Source organism: Salvia miltiorrhiza, chromosome 4 (assembly GCF_028751815.1).
Source record: "Salvia miltiorrhiza cultivar Shanhuang (shh) chromosome 4, IMPLAD_Smil_shh, whole genome shotgun sequence".
In the NCBI taxonomy this organism is placed as follows: Eukaryota; Viridiplantae; Streptophyta; class Magnoliopsida; order Lamiales; family Lamiaceae; genus Salvia; species Salvia miltiorrhiza.
The window spans coordinates 50,608,498-50,628,323 of record NC_080390.1 but is presented as its reverse complement, the minus strand read 5'-3'; the positions used below and the strand labels follow the sequence as shown (position 1 = coordinate 50,628,323).

At 35.1% G+C, this 19,826-nt stretch overlaps 2 protein-coding genes and 1 non-coding gene across 7 annotated transcripts; 2 read left to right on the top strand and 1 right to left on the bottom strand.

Annotated features, from left to right (window-relative positions):
* Positions 1 to 548: 548 nt before the first annotated feature.
* LOC131020290 (hexosyltransferase GAUT11-like) lies at positions 549 to 5,778 on the top strand. Its single transcript, XM_057949015.1, has 2 exons — positions 549 to 1,270; positions 4,042 to 5,778. The coding sequence occupies exons 1-2, from the start codon at positions 1,115 to 1,117 to the stop codon at positions 5,494 to 5,496; spliced, it is 1,611 nt and encodes a 536-aa protein (XP_057804998.1). The 5' UTR covers positions 549 to 1,114; the 3' UTR covers positions 5,497 to 5,778.
* Positions 5,779 to 6,206: 428 nt separating this feature from the next.
* On the bottom strand, positions 6,207 to 17,215 carry LOC131020283 (uncharacterized). Of its 5 annotated transcripts, none has more exons than XM_057948999.1 (28): positions 16,906 to 17,214; positions 15,827 to 16,564; positions 15,117 to 15,225; positions 14,918 to 15,021; positions 14,229 to 14,255; positions 13,623 to 13,778; positions 13,321 to 13,389; positions 13,078 to 13,200; positions 12,840 to 12,989; positions 12,628 to 12,759; positions 12,457 to 12,536; positions 12,196 to 12,290; positions 12,027 to 12,094; positions 11,699 to 11,800; positions 11,530 to 11,603; positions 11,013 to 11,120; positions 10,844 to 10,919; positions 10,381 to 10,517; positions 10,146 to 10,305; positions 9,835 to 10,014; positions 9,586 to 9,702; positions 8,678 to 8,833; positions 7,861 to 8,028; positions 7,609 to 7,721; positions 7,334 to 7,457; positions 6,613 to 6,708; positions 6,474 to 6,536; positions 6,207 to 6,403 (listed from the first exon to the last, which is right to left on the bottom strand). In XM_057948999.1, the coding sequence occupies exons 1-28, from the start codon at positions 17,071 to 17,073 to the stop codon at positions 6,344 to 6,346; spliced, it is 3,753 nt and encodes a 1,250-aa protein (XP_057804982.1). In that variant the 5' UTR covers positions 17,074 to 17,214; the 3' UTR covers positions 6,207 to 6,343. The 5 variants fall into 5 exon arrangements, with proteins under 5 accessions (XP_057804982.1, XP_057804984.1, XP_057804986.1 ...); XM_057949001.1 differs by having other exon boundaries at positions 15,150 to 15,225; positions 16,906 to 17,213; XM_057949003.1 differs by lacking the exon at positions 9,835 to 10,014 and having other exon boundaries at positions 16,906 to 17,215.
* A 2,103-nt stretch (positions 17,216 to 19,318) lies between these two features.
* TRNAF-GAA (transfer RNA phenylalanine (anticodon GAA)) lies at positions 19,319 to 19,391 on the top strand. The gene has a single exon. It is a non-coding gene; the product is annotated as a tRNA-Phe (tRNA).
* Positions 19,392 to 19,826: the final 435 nt, after the last annotated feature.

Genomic DNA, 19,826 nt, shown 5'->3' with positions numbered 1-19,826 from the left:
AGATAATCAAGTTGTGAACAATTCTAATGTTTTAAATTGCAACGGTCGATTTTTTTTTTTTTTAATTGAAACGGTCGAAAATTTGAATTTTAAATACAATTTTCAATATTTTCTTTTGAATAGGCGCGTCCGCCGGACGCGCCATACCCTTCTCGCCTTCGCCCCGAGTCACCCCTTCGTCCCGACTTCGAAACAGGCCGCGTCTCCAACGCGGCTATCCTTCTAGCGACACGGATAGACCCGCCTTGGAGATGTTCTAAGTAACGTTTCTTTTCTGAGATGCTGATGCTCATAATCGTCAACACCATTGCTTTGAGGTGATTATTTAATAAAGAAAAGCACTTTTTGTTTTGCTACAAATAAAAGTAATAAGAGAGAGATAGATGCACTTTGGTTTAACCTGGCCATGTGATTTCACATTAATTTTTGCCGACATTTCAATAAAACTTTCCAACATTATTTAAATATGAATGTTTAAAACTCAAGCTCAATAAGGGAAACAACTTTTGGTATTTTAACTTGCAATTACAGAAAATCTATAGTTTCCAAGTAAAGAAAATACGAATATCATTTTCCGTTATAAAATACTACTATCTTCAAATAATCAAGAAACAAATACAACAGAAAAATCGATCAAATCAAAAGGTAAAGACTGTGTAGGAAACTCCAAAAACTGTGCAGATCCCTCCATCTAATCTTCATTAGATTTACCCAAAATCGATCCCTCTTTGATTTATGAACAAAACTAGAAATGCCAACTCACCCAAAATTGCTTCTTTGCCAATGACACACACACTTACTCACTCTTCTCTCAGTAAACAAAGCTGGCATTCATGTATGAGTGAGAGACCTTTCTCTCATTCGGGACCCCAATTTATACTGAATCTCTGAGACCCACGAATTGAAATTGCAGAGTGGTGCATTTGGGAGGGGCCGCCCATCTTCATTCTTGATCGTCTTTCGTTCTGGGTTTTGCTTGGAGTTGTTGATTTTGTGGGTAATTGATAGGTGGAATCTCGAGTTTCTTGATTTAGCTGCTTCTTTGATCCGGTGTGATCGATGGGCGGCGTGGGATTCTGGATTGAGCATTGAATTGGGGAGATTTGCGCGAAAGATGCGCCGTCGGGCGACCGACTTTCGGCGCCCGGTTAGGAGGAGGTTTTCGTGCTGGATCTGGGTGCTGCTTCTCTTGTTCTTGATTGCAGGTTTTGGGTTGTTTGTTGTTCAGCATAATCATCGAGATGAGGATCATGTGGAACAACCTCTTCTGGTAAGGCTGCACCATGCTTTCCTATCAATATTGGTTTTCTGTATCGTCTTTGTTATTGAATGTATGTTGTGGGATTAGATTTAAGTGTTTTTAGATGTCCCACAACTCCAAAGATGAGATGATTAATGCTTGTGATCTGGGTTTCCGAACCTGTCTGTATTGTGTTTGGCCTTTTAATAATCTAATAAAACTATCTCAAGCCTTGATTTAGTTTGTTTATGTAAGATGATTATTCTTCCTGCTTGAATCTCGTCTATGAAATTTGGATAAGCTGGTGTAAATGTAATGATTAACCAGTTAATCATGAACAACTAATCTGCCTATAGGATTATTTCTCTTCGAGGTTCTTTTGCTGATCAGTATATCAACTTTTTTCTCATGTACTGTTTCTTCTTTTGGTACGAGCTCGTTGAGTTTGTTGTTCGAGTGTCTGTAGAAAAAGAAATTGCCTTTAGAGTTAGGTTTTATGATTTGCATACTCATATTGATTTATCTCATGATATACGAACAAATTATTTGCATTAGCACACTTCATATATCATTCTACATGTACACCAGGACTTTCGTATTAGGCACTATCATTACTTCACAGCTCTAGTTTAATGTATACGAGGTAGTATTTTAGGTCTATGCTCCAACCACGGTAGTGAGGTAAGGCAGACTATCTCTTTTGGCTAACCTCTTCCTGATTTATGACCAAATTACTGGGCTGCAACTGATTGCGTCTCATGGAAGATTAGAATACTGAACACTGTTTAGGCACTATCACTAAACATTGTTTGTTGAAATAAGTGATCTTTGGCAGAGGTGAAGTCATTTAATAATAAAAGACTTCTATCCCCATTTTGTTGAGCTTCTAGATCAGAGTGTAATATTCCTCTATTTGTTTGTGAGTTATGCTGTTACCTTCCGACCTCCTTCAGTATTCTCCGAGTTTCTCCTTTAGGGCTTTGTAATTAGATATGAATTAGGTTGGGCATCATTTAGTATGTTTTAACTCCATGTCAGATTGGAAATTGTTTTAGTTGTGAAAATTTCTAGTAAACCACAGAGAAAGATCAAAGGTCATGTGTGGAGTTTCAAGTATACGATATGATGGTGGCATTGAGCAATCAACTGAGCCCATTGGAGAAGTTCGTATAATGATTTGGACTCCTGAGAATTGTTTGTCATATAATTTTTTTATAATGCAACTATGCAAGGTCATTGAATTCCTCGGAAAGGGGAATTTTAAATCTTAGGTAACATTTTGGGAAATTATAAGTGTCACACTGCTGAGCTGATAGTAACCTATAATTATTTTTCCTAGGCATGTTCTATGAGCAAATCAGTCAGTTATGGGGTAAATTAGTCAGTTCTTGATGGATTCTGCTTTTTAATCGGGGGCATTCATCATGTGGTGTATGATGTCCAATAGAATTTGATCTGCCTTTTGCAAATTCTGTAATGTGCATAAACTTCGTAAATAGTGGTAGCAATTAAAGTTAGTCGATATGCTAATGCTGCTTTGGGGGCAGCAATCAAAGCTATGGTCTTTTCAGTTTCAACTGTCTGTAAATATTAAGTTAAATTCAAGAATAGATTAGCAGCTGAGTAAAGCGATTAAGTACGACTGAATTTTTTAAGTTGATTCCACCATACTGATCGATGCGCAGCTCCTGAATTTCCTTTACCTTTATTAGTTCTCGTGGACTTTGATGATGGAGTTCTGTCTTAAAACAGTTTGCCACTAATCTTGCTTTGAGGGAAAGGGTTTGCCACTATGATTCCTCTCAAAAACAAAAAAGAATGTTTTTGTGTGTGTTGGTCTAGCGGTAGAGTGGTTAATGTCTTAGGCCAAAGATCTCGGCTTTGAATTCACTGTGGCGCGGTCTTTAAATTTAATGTTGCAATTATGAAAGAAATAGAAAAATGTTTTTATGATTATTTTCCTCTAGCTTTGACATTAACTTCGGATTTGTTTAATGTCCGGCTATTTTACCTCAAGATTAACTCTCGTGATGATAAGTAAATTGGCACCTGTATGGAGAAAATGCAGGGCATTCATGCTATTTGTTCTAAATAAAGTACAATATTGTGAAAATTTAAATTTTAGTATAATGAGAATGTGGGACTTGCATAAACATGAGAAATCTAGGAAACTTGTGTGTGTGTGTGTGTGTGTCCTCTTCATCCTAAGATTAATAAATGCATAGGTTTCCATATGGGGCCTTTTATGTCTTTCAACTCCCGCTTCTTCTTTCTTAAACTACGAGCAGTTATCAACTTGTTTGGTTACATTTCTCATATTCTTCATGTTTGATAGTACTTTGGGTTTAACTATATTTTTATGTAGACCTTAAATATTTGAAATGAAAATTCATTTAGTTTATATTACTATATGCAGGAGATATATAAAATTTTAGTAGTTCTGGTAACCTTTTTCTAGTTTCATGAACAGATGTGAACTGCTAGTAGGTTCGTGATAAGTCATGTATATCGTGTTTTGATGAAAATTTGCAAGAAAAATGCATTTTCTTGTTTTGAAATAGTGAAAGATGAGAGGATTATACACAGAATGAAAGCAGACAAACTCATTGACTTTCAGCATTATGAATTATTTCATCTTCAACAACTTGCAATTCCTATAACCCCACTGTCCAGATTGCTTAATTTTTAATCTTAAGCTGGCTTGTTAGAGTTGATCGTCATGCATATATCTCTCATCAGTTTACTATAATCAGACTATTCTAATTTTTTTTGGTTCATTAACTTATTACTGCCTTTGTCAGGAGATAAACCCACGAATAGACAGGGCTGTTCATGAGAACCGAAATTTTACTGAAGAAATATTGAGTGCGAGATCATATGCCCGACAGTTAGCAGAGCAAATGACCCTTGCCAAAGCTTATGTTATTATTGCAAAGGAACATAATAATCTCCACCTTGCTTGGGAACTGAGTACAAAAATACGAAGTTGCCAATTGTTGCTCTCCAAGGCTGCAAAGAGAGAGGAGCCCATATCTCTAGAAGAAGCTGAACCGATTATTAAAAGTTTGTCGTTCCTCATTTTCAAGGCGCAAGACGCCCATTATGATATTGCAACCACAATGATGACGATGAAATCCCATATTCAAGCTCTTGAAGAGCGTGCTAATGCTGCTACTGTTCAGAGCACCGTGTTTGGAGAATTAGCAGCCGAATCAATACCCAAGAACCTTCAGTGCGTCGACATTAAACTTACGGCCAACTGGCTTCAGAACAAGTCAATAGAGGAGCTTGCAAATGAGAGGAGGAACTCGCCCCGACTAGTGGACAATAACCTTTACCATTTTTGTATATTCTCTGATAACCTTTTGGCTGTTTCAGTTGTTGTCAATTCCACAATTTCAAATGCTGAACACCCGAAGCAGCTCGTATTCCATATCGTAACGAATGGGGTGAAGTATGGGGCAATGCAGGCTTGGTTCATTGGTAATGATTTTAAAGGTGCTGCCATAGAAGTCCAAAGTATTGAAGATTTCACTTGGTTGAATGCATCGTACTCGCCTGTTGTCAAGCAACTACTCGATGCAGACCAGCGGAAATACTTCTTCGAAAGTTCGCCAGACATCGGCATTGAACACAAGTTCCGTAACCCAAAGTACCTCTCTCTGTTGAATCATCTCCGTTTCTACATCCCGGAGATTTATCCTCAGTTGGAGAAGGTAGTTTTTCTGGATGATGATGTTGTCGTTCAGAAGGATTTGACGCCTCTCTTCTCACTGGATTTGCACGGGAATGTGAACGGTGCTGTGGAGACATGCCTGGAAGCCTTCCACCGATACTACAGATATCTCAATTTCTCAAATCCACTCATCAGCACAAAATTTGATCCTCAAGCCTGCGGATGGGCATTTGGCATGAATGTTTTCGATTTGGTTGGTTGGAGAAAAGAGAATGTAACTGCAAAATATCACTACTGGCAGGAAAGGAACATTGATAGGTCACTATGGAAGCTCGGGACTCTCCCTCCGGGGCTTCTGGCTTTCTATGGATTGACAGAGCCGCTTGACCGGAGATGGCACGTGCTGGGATTGGGGTACGACCTCAATATTGATAACCGGTTAATAGAGACTGCAGCTGTCCTTCACTTTAACGGGAACATGAAGCCCTGGCTAAAGTTGAGTATAGGCAGGTATAAGCCTCTGTGGGAACACTATTTGAATCAGACCCACCAATATCTGCACCACTGTGTCACGACTTGATAATCATCAACCTCTTTTAATATTGCAGGTATTTAATTTAATTACTTTTTATTTCAGAAACACCGATTGCCTTAGTGTAGCCACCGAAATAGAAAATTTTGACATTTATGAGGAAAACTTTTTTGTTCTCACTCATTTGAAGCTATATATGGAACATTTTATCATACAATAGAAAGGAAACTCTGTACTCTGGTAACATTAGATTTTCATTTTTTTGGCGCAAATTGTACTATCACAAGTCTGTTTCCCTCTTAAGCTTATATCGGCTTTTGAATTTCTTGATCTCCTAGTGTGTATGTGAGTCGCCTGCTATGATTAGTCGTTAGAAGACAAATTATCGTGCTCTCTCTTCTTGCCGTTCTAGACTTGCATTTATCTGTTGTGCATTGCCTTCATGTTGGCTTCTTGGCAGTTGATATTCTGCTTCATCTCTTCTCTTAAAACATTTCTTCCTACATTCTATACCATGCAGGAATTGAATTTCTTTTTTTCTTTTTTTAAGAAGTGTGCAGGAAGCCAGGAATTGAGTTGATTTAAAGTGAACTTGAAATAACAGTTGTATTTACAAATTGAATGTGCAGGAGAATTTCTTGTGTTAAGGGTATATGCGTGTCGGTGTGTGAGTGTGTTTTACAAAATATGCTGCCGGATTAGCTTAAAGTAGTTTGGTTATAGTAGAAATCCAGATTTCTTACGGGTACAATGAAGAATAATCCAAGCAATCTAGCATCATGTTGTTTTATTGATTGTTAGATATGGACTACAAGTAGGCACATGGTGATATTTGAACCTATGAATAAATGTAACAAATGTCTCATCAATAAATTTACAGTTAAAAATTTAGGAATCAAGAAGTGGGAGAATGGTTGTTTTTGTGTAAGTTGGATTGCTCAGCATCTACAACACCCTGCGCAAAGAAGCAGTTGAGTAAGCAGCTGGATAATCAATCACTTAACAACAAATGATTTTAAACAAACCTTGATTATCATTATGGCAGCATCCTTATGTAGAACCTCGTTATACTCGGTGCAACCCAGATTCTGGTACAAGACACAAACCCAATGTATTTTTACTATGGAACAAAAACGACGACACAAGTTTATTATAGTTACAGACCTGCACGCAGTTTGGACAACCTCCATCGCCCGAGCACTGGCACGACGAAAGCAGTTCTAATGCAGCAGTCAGCATATCCACAAAAACAGGCTGAACCTGAAATATGTAAAATGGTCAGCAGTTGCCATATCCAGGAACCTTTCGTCTTATAGTTTGCTTTCAGAAAAGAGCATATCCACGAATCTTTTGTTCGACAACTTGCACATTGACTCACTCAGATGACATGAAAAATAAAACCTTCTTCAGCTATGGAATGTATGGTATAAATGTCACAGCTCCATTACTCCTATCACTTTCATCACAAAAGTCGACATTTCATTCAATAATAGCAGTGAACTCTTTGACTCTCAGAGGCTAGTTTATAAGAGATATGGCAGGTTACACATCACTTCTTCAGCTGAGCTCCTATAAACATAATTGCTGACTTTCCCAATTATATATTTTCTGTCTCTTCTGCCTTTATTACTCCATAAACACAAAATAAGATCAAGACGAAAGAAAATTTAGCTTTAGTATAAGTCTTCCTTACGCATGCAAAGATTAGCTGATAATGTTTCTTCAACCTGATTGTTAAATTCATGAGGTGCCATTCATAGTATCTCAGCTGTTATTATTTGACATCCATGGTAAGAAACAAACTTTTGACTGCTTACCAAACTTGACAAATTAAAGTACATAAAGAATTTTAAAACTAACAATAATTGATCTACCACAGTGTTACCTTCCTTGAAATGCCTGTCCCTCCAGGATGAGGATCGTAAAGTAGAATCCTTTCAGGAACATAGCGATTATCGTGAGGATTTGCACATTCTGATGCTATGTCAGATTGATTACAGATGACAAATCTGCCAACAAACTTAATCATGAGAATGCCAAACATAAGCAATTACAATATAAGTGCGTAACAGAAAACATTTTAAAGTAGAAGATCCGTACTCCCTGAGAGTCAAAGAAGCAAATTATAATAATTTACATGGTGGAATACAAAAAACTCACAGTGGAACTACATTAAGAAGAGCGTGCCCAGCAGCATGTAATCCGCCATCGAATGAGTAATGTGAAGCCTCAACTGCTGCCTTTACTGATTGTGGAACTCGAATCCAAACAGCCTAATATCGAGTGAAGTAAGAAAAATAAGAATAACAGAGATTCGAAATACAAAAACAGTAACTATCACAAATTCACCAGACACACACAAATGAATATATAATATATATCTAACCAAAAGTAAAGCTTCCAGTCATGTACCTGCGATTCATAGGTGTAATCAGGAAGAGAGAGTTCCACAGTATCGATAACCTGATTGCTTCTTCGCCATATGCGGCGAAAACCAAACCAAGTAGTTGTTACTTTGCAAATATGTGCCTGGGCAGTTGTTTCGGCAAACTGGCCATTAGCAATTCGAGCTGGATAGGCCTATATAAGTTACATATGCACAATAGATTAGGAAACTGCCATAAATCAATGTTCAGATTGCACAAGCACAAGGCAAGTGATATAGTGACATGTTTCCAATGACATAAATCATAGTACCAAGTCTTAAATGATAGGAAACAATCAACAATCAGACATGAAGAATTTCACTCGGCTGAACAGGAAATCTGCAGATGAAGGTTGTCTTCAAACAATGAAGGGATCGGAGTTTTGAAAGTGGAAGAAGGGAATTGGTATCATTGGTCTGTGGAAGAGTTTATTGCAGAACAAAGAAAGAATAAATCTTTATTTCATCTTTGAGAAAACTCAAGTGAAGTTCATGTAAGATGTCTACATTATATCTTAAAAGATGAAAGGTGGAAATTTCCAAATGCTGTACCAATATAGAGAACTCCAAGGCTGGCTAATTTTCACTATTCTTTTAACCATGATAATGAAAAAATAGCCACTTCTGGAACATTCTAAACAGATTGATTTAAGTCTGTTCTTCTTAAAGTTCTTTTACACGGATATTTTATTGCCCTATTAATTGAACAAAATAACATGTAAAAAACTACTCTAGATCACCATATAGAGAGCCAAAGAAAAAGAGACTGAAAGAAAAGTGTTAGCCTTTCAATACATTACATACAATGTCACTGCCAATCACATGAATATCTGTGTAATCACGAGTTTTTGTATAGTACTTCACATCAGCTCGTTGGCACCAAGCAATTTTACTTGATAAATCCAACTGCTTTACAAGATAAGTTTTCCCTTGGTTCATATAGACAGCACCTTCATAAACCTGGATGCATACAAACAAGAGAGCCCACAAACAAATGCCAGAGATAAGAGCAGGTATAAAGATGTCAAGAATCTAAAGAGCAGGTGTAAATAAAATCAATTCAAAACTTAGAAGTTAAAGCTGCGAACATATCCTCGTTTATGTTGCATCCTACACAACACATTGAGATGCCTTAGTCATAAGGCTGGATAATTCCATAAATTCATGCAGACACATTACATATACTGATTTTATCACTTATAGATTATACACGTTCATTACACTCCAGTAACATATCCAAAACAAAGCCAAAGAAACTGGAGGCCTGATCCAACTGTTTATAGTATTCTACTAGTTAATTTTGTACGCTGCAAATTAGGTTTTCATATTTAAATGGCCAAACATTGATTTTTCGTAATTTTCATGTGATCTCTTGGGAAGAAAAAGCTGAACTTTTGCAATTAATAGACAAGATTTCATCATATTGACTATATAATCAGTATCTTACCATCTCAAGGACATATCTGCAGGATATAGATTTAACAGAGTCATGCAAGATAATCCGTTATCCTAATCCAAAATGCATCTCTAACATTTTATGTTTTTTGTTCCCTTATTTGAGTTTCGTATGTACTTAAATTTTGTCTTCTTCATCAACTATCTACTATATGGTATTTCTTTCTTATAAAATATTTATCCAGTCTCTTTAGGAAAAATTACTCGTGGGTATCATGACGGGAAAAGAATAGTCACAAACACTATTTCTTCAATACCTGAAAGAATGCTTTGCTTTCCTCAATTTCTTCGAGGACTTCATCATTTATCTTGTCAATTACTTTATATCTCACAGTTTCTATGGCTCTAATACTTACAGCACTTGATGGAGATCTCTGAACAGGAAAATAAGTGGTGATAAGATTATAAGTTGGGTTGGCATATTGGATACAGATATATGAAGCATTTACAGATAGTCAATTCGCTAAAAATATAGAAGGATCTCAGCATCGTCACACATGCATCACCTCTTGTCCAATGTAGGTCCACATTCTAGCAGCATAATCACGTGACATATCAGTGTTCAGGTAGCCATTGCTTTTAAGTTTCATGACAGCATTCTCTAAGCCAGGACCAAAATAATCCACATCGTAAAGAAAACTTAATGGATGTTCAAGAGCAGCACATGACAAGTGCTGCTGCAGCACCTAAAAGGGAAATCAATTCAAGTAGGCAGCCATTTAATCAATAACCCACAAAATTACCGCTTCCAATCCTTCATAATTGAGATTCCTATGGCATAGTACAAAATGAAGTAGAACTGTTTATGTAAAGAAACCTGATCATTATTAGGATCAACATGGCAACATTCAATTGAACCCCTGAAAAGTTTATTTGGAAACTTCATAAAGTACTGATCTAATGGCCCTTCAAATGCAACATAAATAGAAAGTGATGGCTTTCCTCGTCTTCCTGACCTTCCAGCTTGTTGCCACATACTGTATACAAATATAAACGATTAACAAGGAACATCAATAAGCTAGAGTGAAAACAACCATGGATTAATGCTATACCTTGCTATGCTACCAGGGAACCCAAGATGCAGTGTGACATCAATTTCTCCTACATCGATGCCTAACTCAAGGGCACTTGTGGCAGCAACACCACATATATTACCATTGAAGAAATCACTTTCAATTCTTCTCCTGTCCTAATCCCATGAGACAGTGAACATTAACAGTGGAAGATACTATTGGAGCTTCTCATAACAACTAAAAAACCAGTCGGTCAAACTAAAGCAGGCCCCCAAATACACATATTCTAGGATATGCCAGTAGTATGAATCTTCTATGTTGAGGATGATTGGAACTAATTTTTCCAAAATAATCCCCATCAATAATATAGCCCACATAAAAATCAATAACTTAGTATATTGTGGCAATTCTCATTAAATATATATTTATGCCCATAATTGGGTATGTTAATTAGGCACCTGATATGTTAAACATATTGAATACTCACGAACAAGAAACTGACCTCAGCAACATAGCCCCCACGGTAAGAATATACTTTATTTGCTAGATGAGGTGCAGAGTCATGAAGAATTTCACGCCTTTATACAATAAAAAAAATAACGAGTTAGAATCCCCATCAAGTTTATGATAGAATTAACTCCAAGAATCTGAAAGGTAGATGTTACACATACGTGTAGCAGAGAACAAGTTCACAAAGTTTGCGCGTTTTACAGAACGCAATACAACGTAAACCATGCTGAACCATTTCTGCAAAGAGTTGTGAAACTTCCAAGATAGGGCTGCAAAATAATCAAATTGAATAGACATCAAATTATATAAAATTGTTCAAGAAACTGTATATAAGGCCCTTTTATTATCTAGATAAGACTAGATCCACTATATTTTAGGGATTACTCGTCGTAATACTGCTTTTTCGTTAGTGACAATTTTTTGTCTCTTATCAAAAAATAAAAATAAAATATATTGAAATCTACAGAAGATCCTACATCTAAAATTAAGCCCATCAAGGGACCACACTCTACATCATTAACAAGCTGATGAGAAGAGGAGGTTTAGCTATTTTAGAGATTCGTAGTAAGATAGAAAATAAAAAACAAATCTAAAATTGCAGATCGTTATAAGTCAATCCAAAGACATCTCCTTACAAACAATCAATGGTGAGGAGGGCGTTAAGGTACAATGTCTCACCTTGAGCGTCCAGCTACCACAACTTTATTAACAGATTTTTTTGCCCCCAAACTGGCCTTTGTTCTCTTCCACACCTAGCAAATAGAAAGTATGCAAGAAGGTTGTTAACTTAATTCAAATCAAATAAATGCTGAATGGAAGTTGGGTAGACCAACGAAGCAACTCTCACAGTTTTCAGGCATAAAGGAGGATTCCAGAGCATAAACAACTTTAAAGCGGAGGGGCTACCATCATCCGCAATCACTTCAACTGTCGACAGATTAGCTAGTTCCTGTAACAACATTTAGAAGTAAGTGAAGCACGGTACATAACTGCCAATTTGAAGTATGAACTCAGCACATGGGAAATCACAAGAGCCTCTATAAACAGATAGGAAATGCCTAGTACATACAAACGTAGGCATTCAATTGGTTTCCTCCAAGTATTTTATAAGCTATTTATGAACAAGATGAAGCTTGAACATAGATGTGAATCAAATATTTTGAACTGAATAGTACCATAGCGTGCTCCTGTGGGTTTGCAGAAGTTGCAGTACTGAATATGAACGAAGGGTCACTGCTATAAACTGGATATGAAGTCAGTTTAAAGGGTATAAACAGTTATAGTTAAAAAGGTATGACGAAAATAAACCCAGAACCCGCTTAGATTACAAGAATTGGGGTGTACCATGAGAACAGATTCGACGAAGCCTTCTGAATATTAGAGCAGCATGACTACCAAATGCCCCCTTATAAGAATGAGCTTCATCAATAACAATAAACCTGTCCTTGGAGAAAGAAAATTAGGTCTACATATAAAATGCTGGAATAACTGATAAAATGAGATGAGGGGAAAAAAATTTACTCGTACCTAAAGACACAACAGTTGAAGAATAAATTTGCAAAGTTACTAAAAATGTGATATAGATGCATAAGAAGCAAATAGTACCTAAGATTTGACAATATTCGCCTAAACTGCCCATGGAACGGTAAGATCGAGACATGTAACATGTCCGGATTAGTGATTAACTGCATATTATTGGATGGAAGTTAAAAATTAAATTGATGGCTGTATTGGAGAATCCATCCTATCTAAGGGAGGAAAATAGTTCAGATATACCAAACGGGCATTATCCCGAAGCCACAGTCTATCTTCCATAGAAGTGTCCCCATCATATATGCCAATATTTAGGCTATCGTCAAGTCCTTTGCTAATAGACAACAAGGCTCTCATTTGATCTTGAGCTAATGCCTGTTTGCAAGTTGAGTCAATGAGAGGGGGTGGGGGGAACACAAACATAAAATTGAATTTACATATATGAGGCAACAAACCTTTGTAGGGAAGAGATACAAAGCACAAGCTAATGGATTATGGGACAACATTTCTAAAACTGGAATATTGTAACAAAGGGATTTCCCACTAGATGTCATGGTTGCCACAATCACATTTTTACCAGCTAGGGAGGCTTGAATTGACTTGGCCTGCACATTCTATCACAGTTAAGCACATACAAGGGAATTTACAGGATAAGAAGAATCCATTTCATTACCAGAAAACATGATTTCTTACTTGGTGGCTATACAACCTAGTAATTCCCACACGTTCCAATGCAAACTTCATATTTTCAGAAAGCTGAGAAGGTATTTCAGCATACTTGGCACTCCGGCCACTAAGCTTTTCAATGTGAACCACCTGTACCATATAATTATAACATCATCATTTTTTGGAGAAAAAAAGAAAGAAACAAATATTTTTGCAACAGTTCCAAAGTTAAAGAAACAAATTATATGGGGGGAAATGCAAGGTCGAAACCTGTCCACGAGAACCTAGATTGCTTTTTAGATGCCCAACCATTTCCTCTGGTTGTAATGAATTTGTCTCCTGTTAGACCATAAATAACACCATTGTCAACATTCAAGAGATTCATTCAGTGATAACCGTAAGACATCAGTACTTGACAGGAACAGCAGTTTCCAAAAACAATTATTTCAAATACTTGGCAACTGCAAAATATTAAGTGGACTCTCTCCAAAATTTATAGTCATTTAGATAATCTGGTTTTTCATCATCTTTTCAAGATTAACCACTAGATTTCGAGAAGAGATTTTGCTTACATGACAATTTACTTGATATGAACAAGAAGTTGAAGTAGCAGATCTTCTCCTCTCTCGTTTCACTTCACTTTCTGCAGCTTCAAAGTTTTTTTCCTTCAGAAAAACCTTAAGATCTTCCAACGAGAAAGACTCAGCCGTCTCTATTCCACTTTTCATCTGCAGTTAATGTTTAAGCATTCAGTCACTGGATAAAGCAAACACCATTGTGCCAGGAGATGCATGGCTTTCACATGTTTAAACACTATTAATTCCTTCTTTAGAAATACACTTATCTGAACTTCTTCCATGTGATTCTAAATTCATACTTCTTAGCTTCAGTGGTTGGAGGATCTCAGTTACAATGGCTAGGTGATAAAAGTACTGGAGATGTTCTCGCACCATTAAACGTTTCAAAAACAGTCCCTTTATTCCTCTAGTCAGATAGTTTGCATCTGGTAACTAAATACAAAGTATGTTGCCTGCATGTGATGGGACGAATCTAAGACACTAAATCTTAACTCTCACGCTTTTAGAAGAGTTGGTCGCACAGGAATCAGGCAAGACAGACACTAAGTTTTTAATTCTACATGACTAGAAATATATCAGTAGGAGGCATTTGAAACCCACCTCTAATAGAAGCTGGAAACCATCATCCTGGAGAAAAAGATAATGATCATTGGCTTTCCAAGATTCAGGAAACACTGCCGCTAAGAGGTTTATGCTTTTCTATCACAAAAGCTAAAATAATTTTCCATTACCAAAACTTATTCGCCATTTAGAATATCATCATGCTTCAACTCTTTATCTGTACACGCTAAAGAATTAGAAAGAAAGTCTTAGTTGATCAGTTCCCCCCCCCCCCCACCAAATGGCAAAAATGGTAAACTACGACTATGTATGTTGCACAGGAGAATAATTAACAGCAGATGGTAAATGAAGACAAAGTGTCATGAAAAAAATAGCTTCAGGGATGATGATCGAATGACATAGTGAGACTTGTCACAGATTCATACTTCATTCATGACTAATAGTAACTTTGCACCAGATTCTAAGATACCTAGGAGAGCACTGTCTTTCTCCGCATTCCTTGATGACTCTCTTACACCACTTGAATATATTTAGGATAAAAAGGTTAATTTGCCAAGTATTCCTAGCTTCATTTTAATTAGCAGTGAAAAAAAATACTTTTAAGAGCTCTATAGAGTTGAATGAGAAAAAAGTAATTCCAATGAGTTCATAATATAACTCAATAGTGAAAAGAAAATAGGATAAGAGATTAAATCTCACAGCAATAGGGGAGATGAAAATCAAAGTACCATTAGTAACTTTGCTGATTCTGTAAGAATAGCTCTGAACGAAGTTTCTCTTTTCTTCATCGAACTAACAACCTTTGACTTAGACAACCTTTTTCCAGCTTCCACTTCAAAAGGTAGAAGATAGATTGAGGTGACTTGTGTTAGGTGCCAAAGCAGACTAAACTTGTAGTTTATTAGTCAATTGAGTATTTAAAGGTACCTCCGAGTTGACAGTCAAGCTGATAACTTTTACCTGATGAAAATTTATATATGACAAGGGCATCACGTATGTTTGTTGTCTCTTCTTCTTTCTCGACAATAAGTATCAGCTGATAGGTATATGAACAAGGCACACATGGTTACGGATTGAAGAGATTAATGCTGATACTTTAAAGTTACCTTAGAAATGACTCGAGAGAAAAGCATCAAAATAAAGAAAAAAAGAAAAGAATTTCGCGTGTGGTGCTCTGATAATTTCTTTAAATTAATCAATTTGTCGAAAGATCAACCAAGATATTTAAATAGGTTAAGTGGTTATTTGTTAAGATTCTAAAGAAAAAAATACAATAAACAGATGACAGATGAAAGCCACATAAAGTTGAGCCGAGAATTTTCCTCCAAAAAAAAAAAAAGATGAGCCGACATATTATAACCCAAAAATAGCATAGAAGTACTTGTCTTGAGGACAGTTCCAAAATAAAATTATAAGAACCTGGAGCTAGTAAGATTGACAGAAGATTCAAGAGCAGGAAAGAGTAGTTTCCAGGTTAAGAGCACCATAGATCAAACTAAAGTAACAAGACTGATAATTTCTACCAAAAAGAAAAGGCAATTAAAATTACAAGACTTTACCAAAATTATTCTACTGGAAATGGACCTCAATTATCAGTTTGAGCTAAGAAGTACAGTTAGCGCAATCAAAAGAATCACCTGAGGACATAATTGAGAGAGAAGATCGAGGTCCATTATGCAAGGGTGATAGCCAAATTTATGAAGTTGCTCCAGTGGTTCCATGACTGCAGCAACGGTGATTTGTTTCTGCAATAACTGAAGGTATGCAGAGTAAACATTTACTAAAATGAATGTTTTGATCATGTCCTTCAACCACAGTGGACACAGACACGAACTACTCTTACAAGAGTCTAATTTGCATCCAACTACTGCATCAGCTTCTCTCATCACACAAGACCCTGAGCCCGGATCACTTAAACAACTTGAAGAATCTAAAAATTGAAGAAATTTTTTAAGACTCTGTTCATCAAGCATGCCATCTCCAGATGTCGGCAATATGTTTAACAAGGCATCACATGAAGGTTTTTCTTTGCCCTTATTGAACACTTTCTCCCGTCTCTTCATAGTCAATGACGTTCTCATCTCAGAGGCATTCTCATTTTCAGAATTCCTGGACTTCACCTTAGCCTCAGCTAGATTTTCATGGTTAGGCAAGTCCTGAAAACAAGAAAGGTCTTGCATCAAGTCAGACCAAACTGATTCAGCTGAGTCATTCGGCAGTCTATCATTGCTGTTTGAGTCTTTGGCGACTGTTTCAGATGCTTCAACTCTTTGCCTATGTTGCCTGTCCTTTTTTATAAACGGCACAGCAACTAGAAATTCTGTAACCCCAATCGAATAGTTACTGATCTCACTCAGCAAGTCCAATTTCACACCCTGCAACCAATAAAACAAGCATCAAAACAGCAACAACAAACAAAAACAGAGAATTAGGGAGTGGGGGGCTCATAATGACAAAAAAAAAAACTTTACAGTCCAACAATCCAATCAGTAAGCACCATGCTACCATCAACAAATTCACATACAAAATTAGAAATTTATAACTCCTCCATCAACCGCCAAAAACAACAGACGATAATACAACATGAATATCAGTTCCCGCTCCAAACTCTAACTTCAGCAGCATTACTTTATTTAAAATATATATATATATATATATATATATAAATGACACATAATAATGTTACATCCAAACAAAAAAAAGTTGAAAAGCTTGCCTTGAGGAAAAGGTGGAAATCTGGGGCAGAAGCAGCCGGGGAGAAACATTGCCTGAGACGGAGCTTGAGGTCTTGAATGGTGTTGCTTGGTTCAATGGAGACTCGGACAGAGTCACCCATCAAGCTGCGGACCTCGATTTCCCGCTCATATCCACTCCGATCGTCCATTTTCTCAGCAAATTTCCGTTAAATTTTCAATTTGTCTTCGTTTTCACGGTGTTTGGTTTTGATGGAAATTTTGCACTACTGTCGAAAACCTATTTGGCGGGGATGGGGAGGAGTTAGTTGTCACTCGGATTTCCCTTTTTTTTTCTTATTTAATTTAGGATTCATGTAAATACTCGAATTTTTAATATTTTTTTATTTTCTTTTCACGACATTTTTACTCTAAATACACAAACTCACTATTCGTCTGATTTTTCCCCATATATATTTTTTCAAAACTGATACTGACGTATATGTCGGAGTTACCAACTTAGAATAATCAATCAACGATTTTAATTATTATTATTCTTAGTTATATACGTATAAATACACAAGATTTCAACATTTTGTAATTTTCCGCACAAGTTTCAATACTCTTCTGATTTTTTTCACGAAATTTATTTTTTCCAACAAAATTTATTTCCCTGTATATCTTACTCAATGAGTTTTTTTATCCAAAAATTAATATTAAAAATTTTCAATTTCTCGACAAAAAATAAATAAATTGAATTAACATTTCAATCAAAACTAATTACAACACAAATTTGTTGAGAACTATGAAATGTTAGAATATTTTAATCCAAGGATCATATTATAATTTTCTAATTTCTCAAACAAACAACAATTAATTAACATTTTAACCATAACTAATTAGCAGAAAAAACTCGTTAAGAAATATGGGAGAAATAAATTTCGTGTAAAAAAAATAGAACATTAAATTTGCAAAAAAATATAAATTATTGAAAATTCATGTATTTACACGCAAATAACTCAAAAAAAATATTTTAAATCGTTGGTCGATCATTCTACATTGGCACCTCCAGCGCACAAGTCAGCATCAATTTTAAAAAAAAATAAGTTTCATAGGAAAAATTAGGCGAACATTAAGTTCATGCATTTAGATTTTTTTTTTAATGCAAAAAAACATCAAATACTAAAAATTTGTATATTTACATTCAAACGCACGACACAATAAATGTAACTAGTATACCAGTACCACCAGGGGCGGATCTAGGATTTGAGGTTAGGGGGGTGAATTTATTGATCTACGATGTCTGAAAATATTTAATTATACAGGGGTTCGCCCCCAAAGCAAAAAAAATTTAGCATTCTGTACACTTCATTTTCATGCATTTTTCTAACAATCACTTAATATAATAGATAATTATTTGCAATTCAATTAATTCAACATCAAGTAGATTGAAAGCATACAAAAACATACTTTTATGCATACTTTTAAAAATATATATTTCATTTTCCAAACAAATAAACTAACTTTCATTGTTAATAATTAGTAATTTTACTTTTAACTTTAGAATGGACTCAAATTCAACATTAAAAATTAAATAAGAAAAAAATAGGATAAAAATAACATAAATGTAACAAATCAATGTACAATGTCAAATAGTAATTAATATGGATAGTTGGATATACCATAAATAATGTATTATATTTTTTCTTCTATTTCTTATTTATATACATATATATAGATATATAAAATAAAATAAAATATATCTATATTTATTTATTTTTTTAAATTCAAAATTTGGGAGGGGGCTTCAGCCCCCCAGCCCCCCGAATCCGCCACTGAGTACCACATGTTCAAACGCATAACACAATAAATGTAAAATGCTTTATAATTATTAATTTAAGAATAATCATATTAAAATTCAACTTTTAATGTATATAGAAATAAAACATAACCAGCAACAAAACATAAACCATATAGGTCCAAAAAAATTGGTTGATCAATACATATCTGATATCTCTTGACAGTGTTGAAAGTTTTCATTTTCTATTCACGTAGTAATGATAATAAAAAAGTTAGTACTCCATCGGTATTCAAATCGTTAAAACAAATTGATATTGGAAAAGACCCAAAAAAAAAAGTACCATAGGTGAACCCCATACCTGTAGGGAAAAAAGAAAAAAAAATTATGCATGCCTCATTATTATTGTTAAAGTAATAAAATACTTACTAAATATATATGCTCACCATACTAAACAGGTAGTTCAAAGTATAAAAACAGATAATCAAATATGAGAAAATTGTATTTTATTTTATAATACATAAATTAAAATTATTATACATTTATAAAAAAATAAAAATAAGGAAAACTTATTCATGTTTAAATTTATCTAACTATTCAGTATATTTGTGTCATGTATAATACTACATATTTAGTAAAATATTATTAATGAACATTAAGCGGGGATAGCTCAGTTGGGAGAGCGTCAGACTGAAGATCTGAAGGTCGCGTGTTCGATCCACGCTCACCGCATTTTTTAATATTTTTATTTTCATCTGTTTTTTAAATATTTTTATTTTCATCTGTCTTTTTTAAACAGAAAAAACAATTTTTAATCTTTTATCCGTTTTGTTCTAAGTATTTTTATTTTCATCTGTTTTTTAATATTTTTATTTTCATCTGTCTTTTTTAAACAGAAAAAACAATTTTTAATCTTTTATCCGTTTTGTTCTAAGTAGAAAAACAATTTTTAATTTATATCCACCCTCTTTTTTTTTCCTTTTATCTGTTTTGTATTAAACGGAAAAACAAGTTTTAATCTTTTATCCGTTTTGTTCTAAATAGAAAACAATTTTTAATTTATATCCACCTTTTTTTTTTTTTTCCTTTTATCTGTTTTGTTTTAAACAGAAAAACAAGTCTTAATCTTTTATCCGTTTTGTTCTAAATAGAAAAACAATTTTTAAT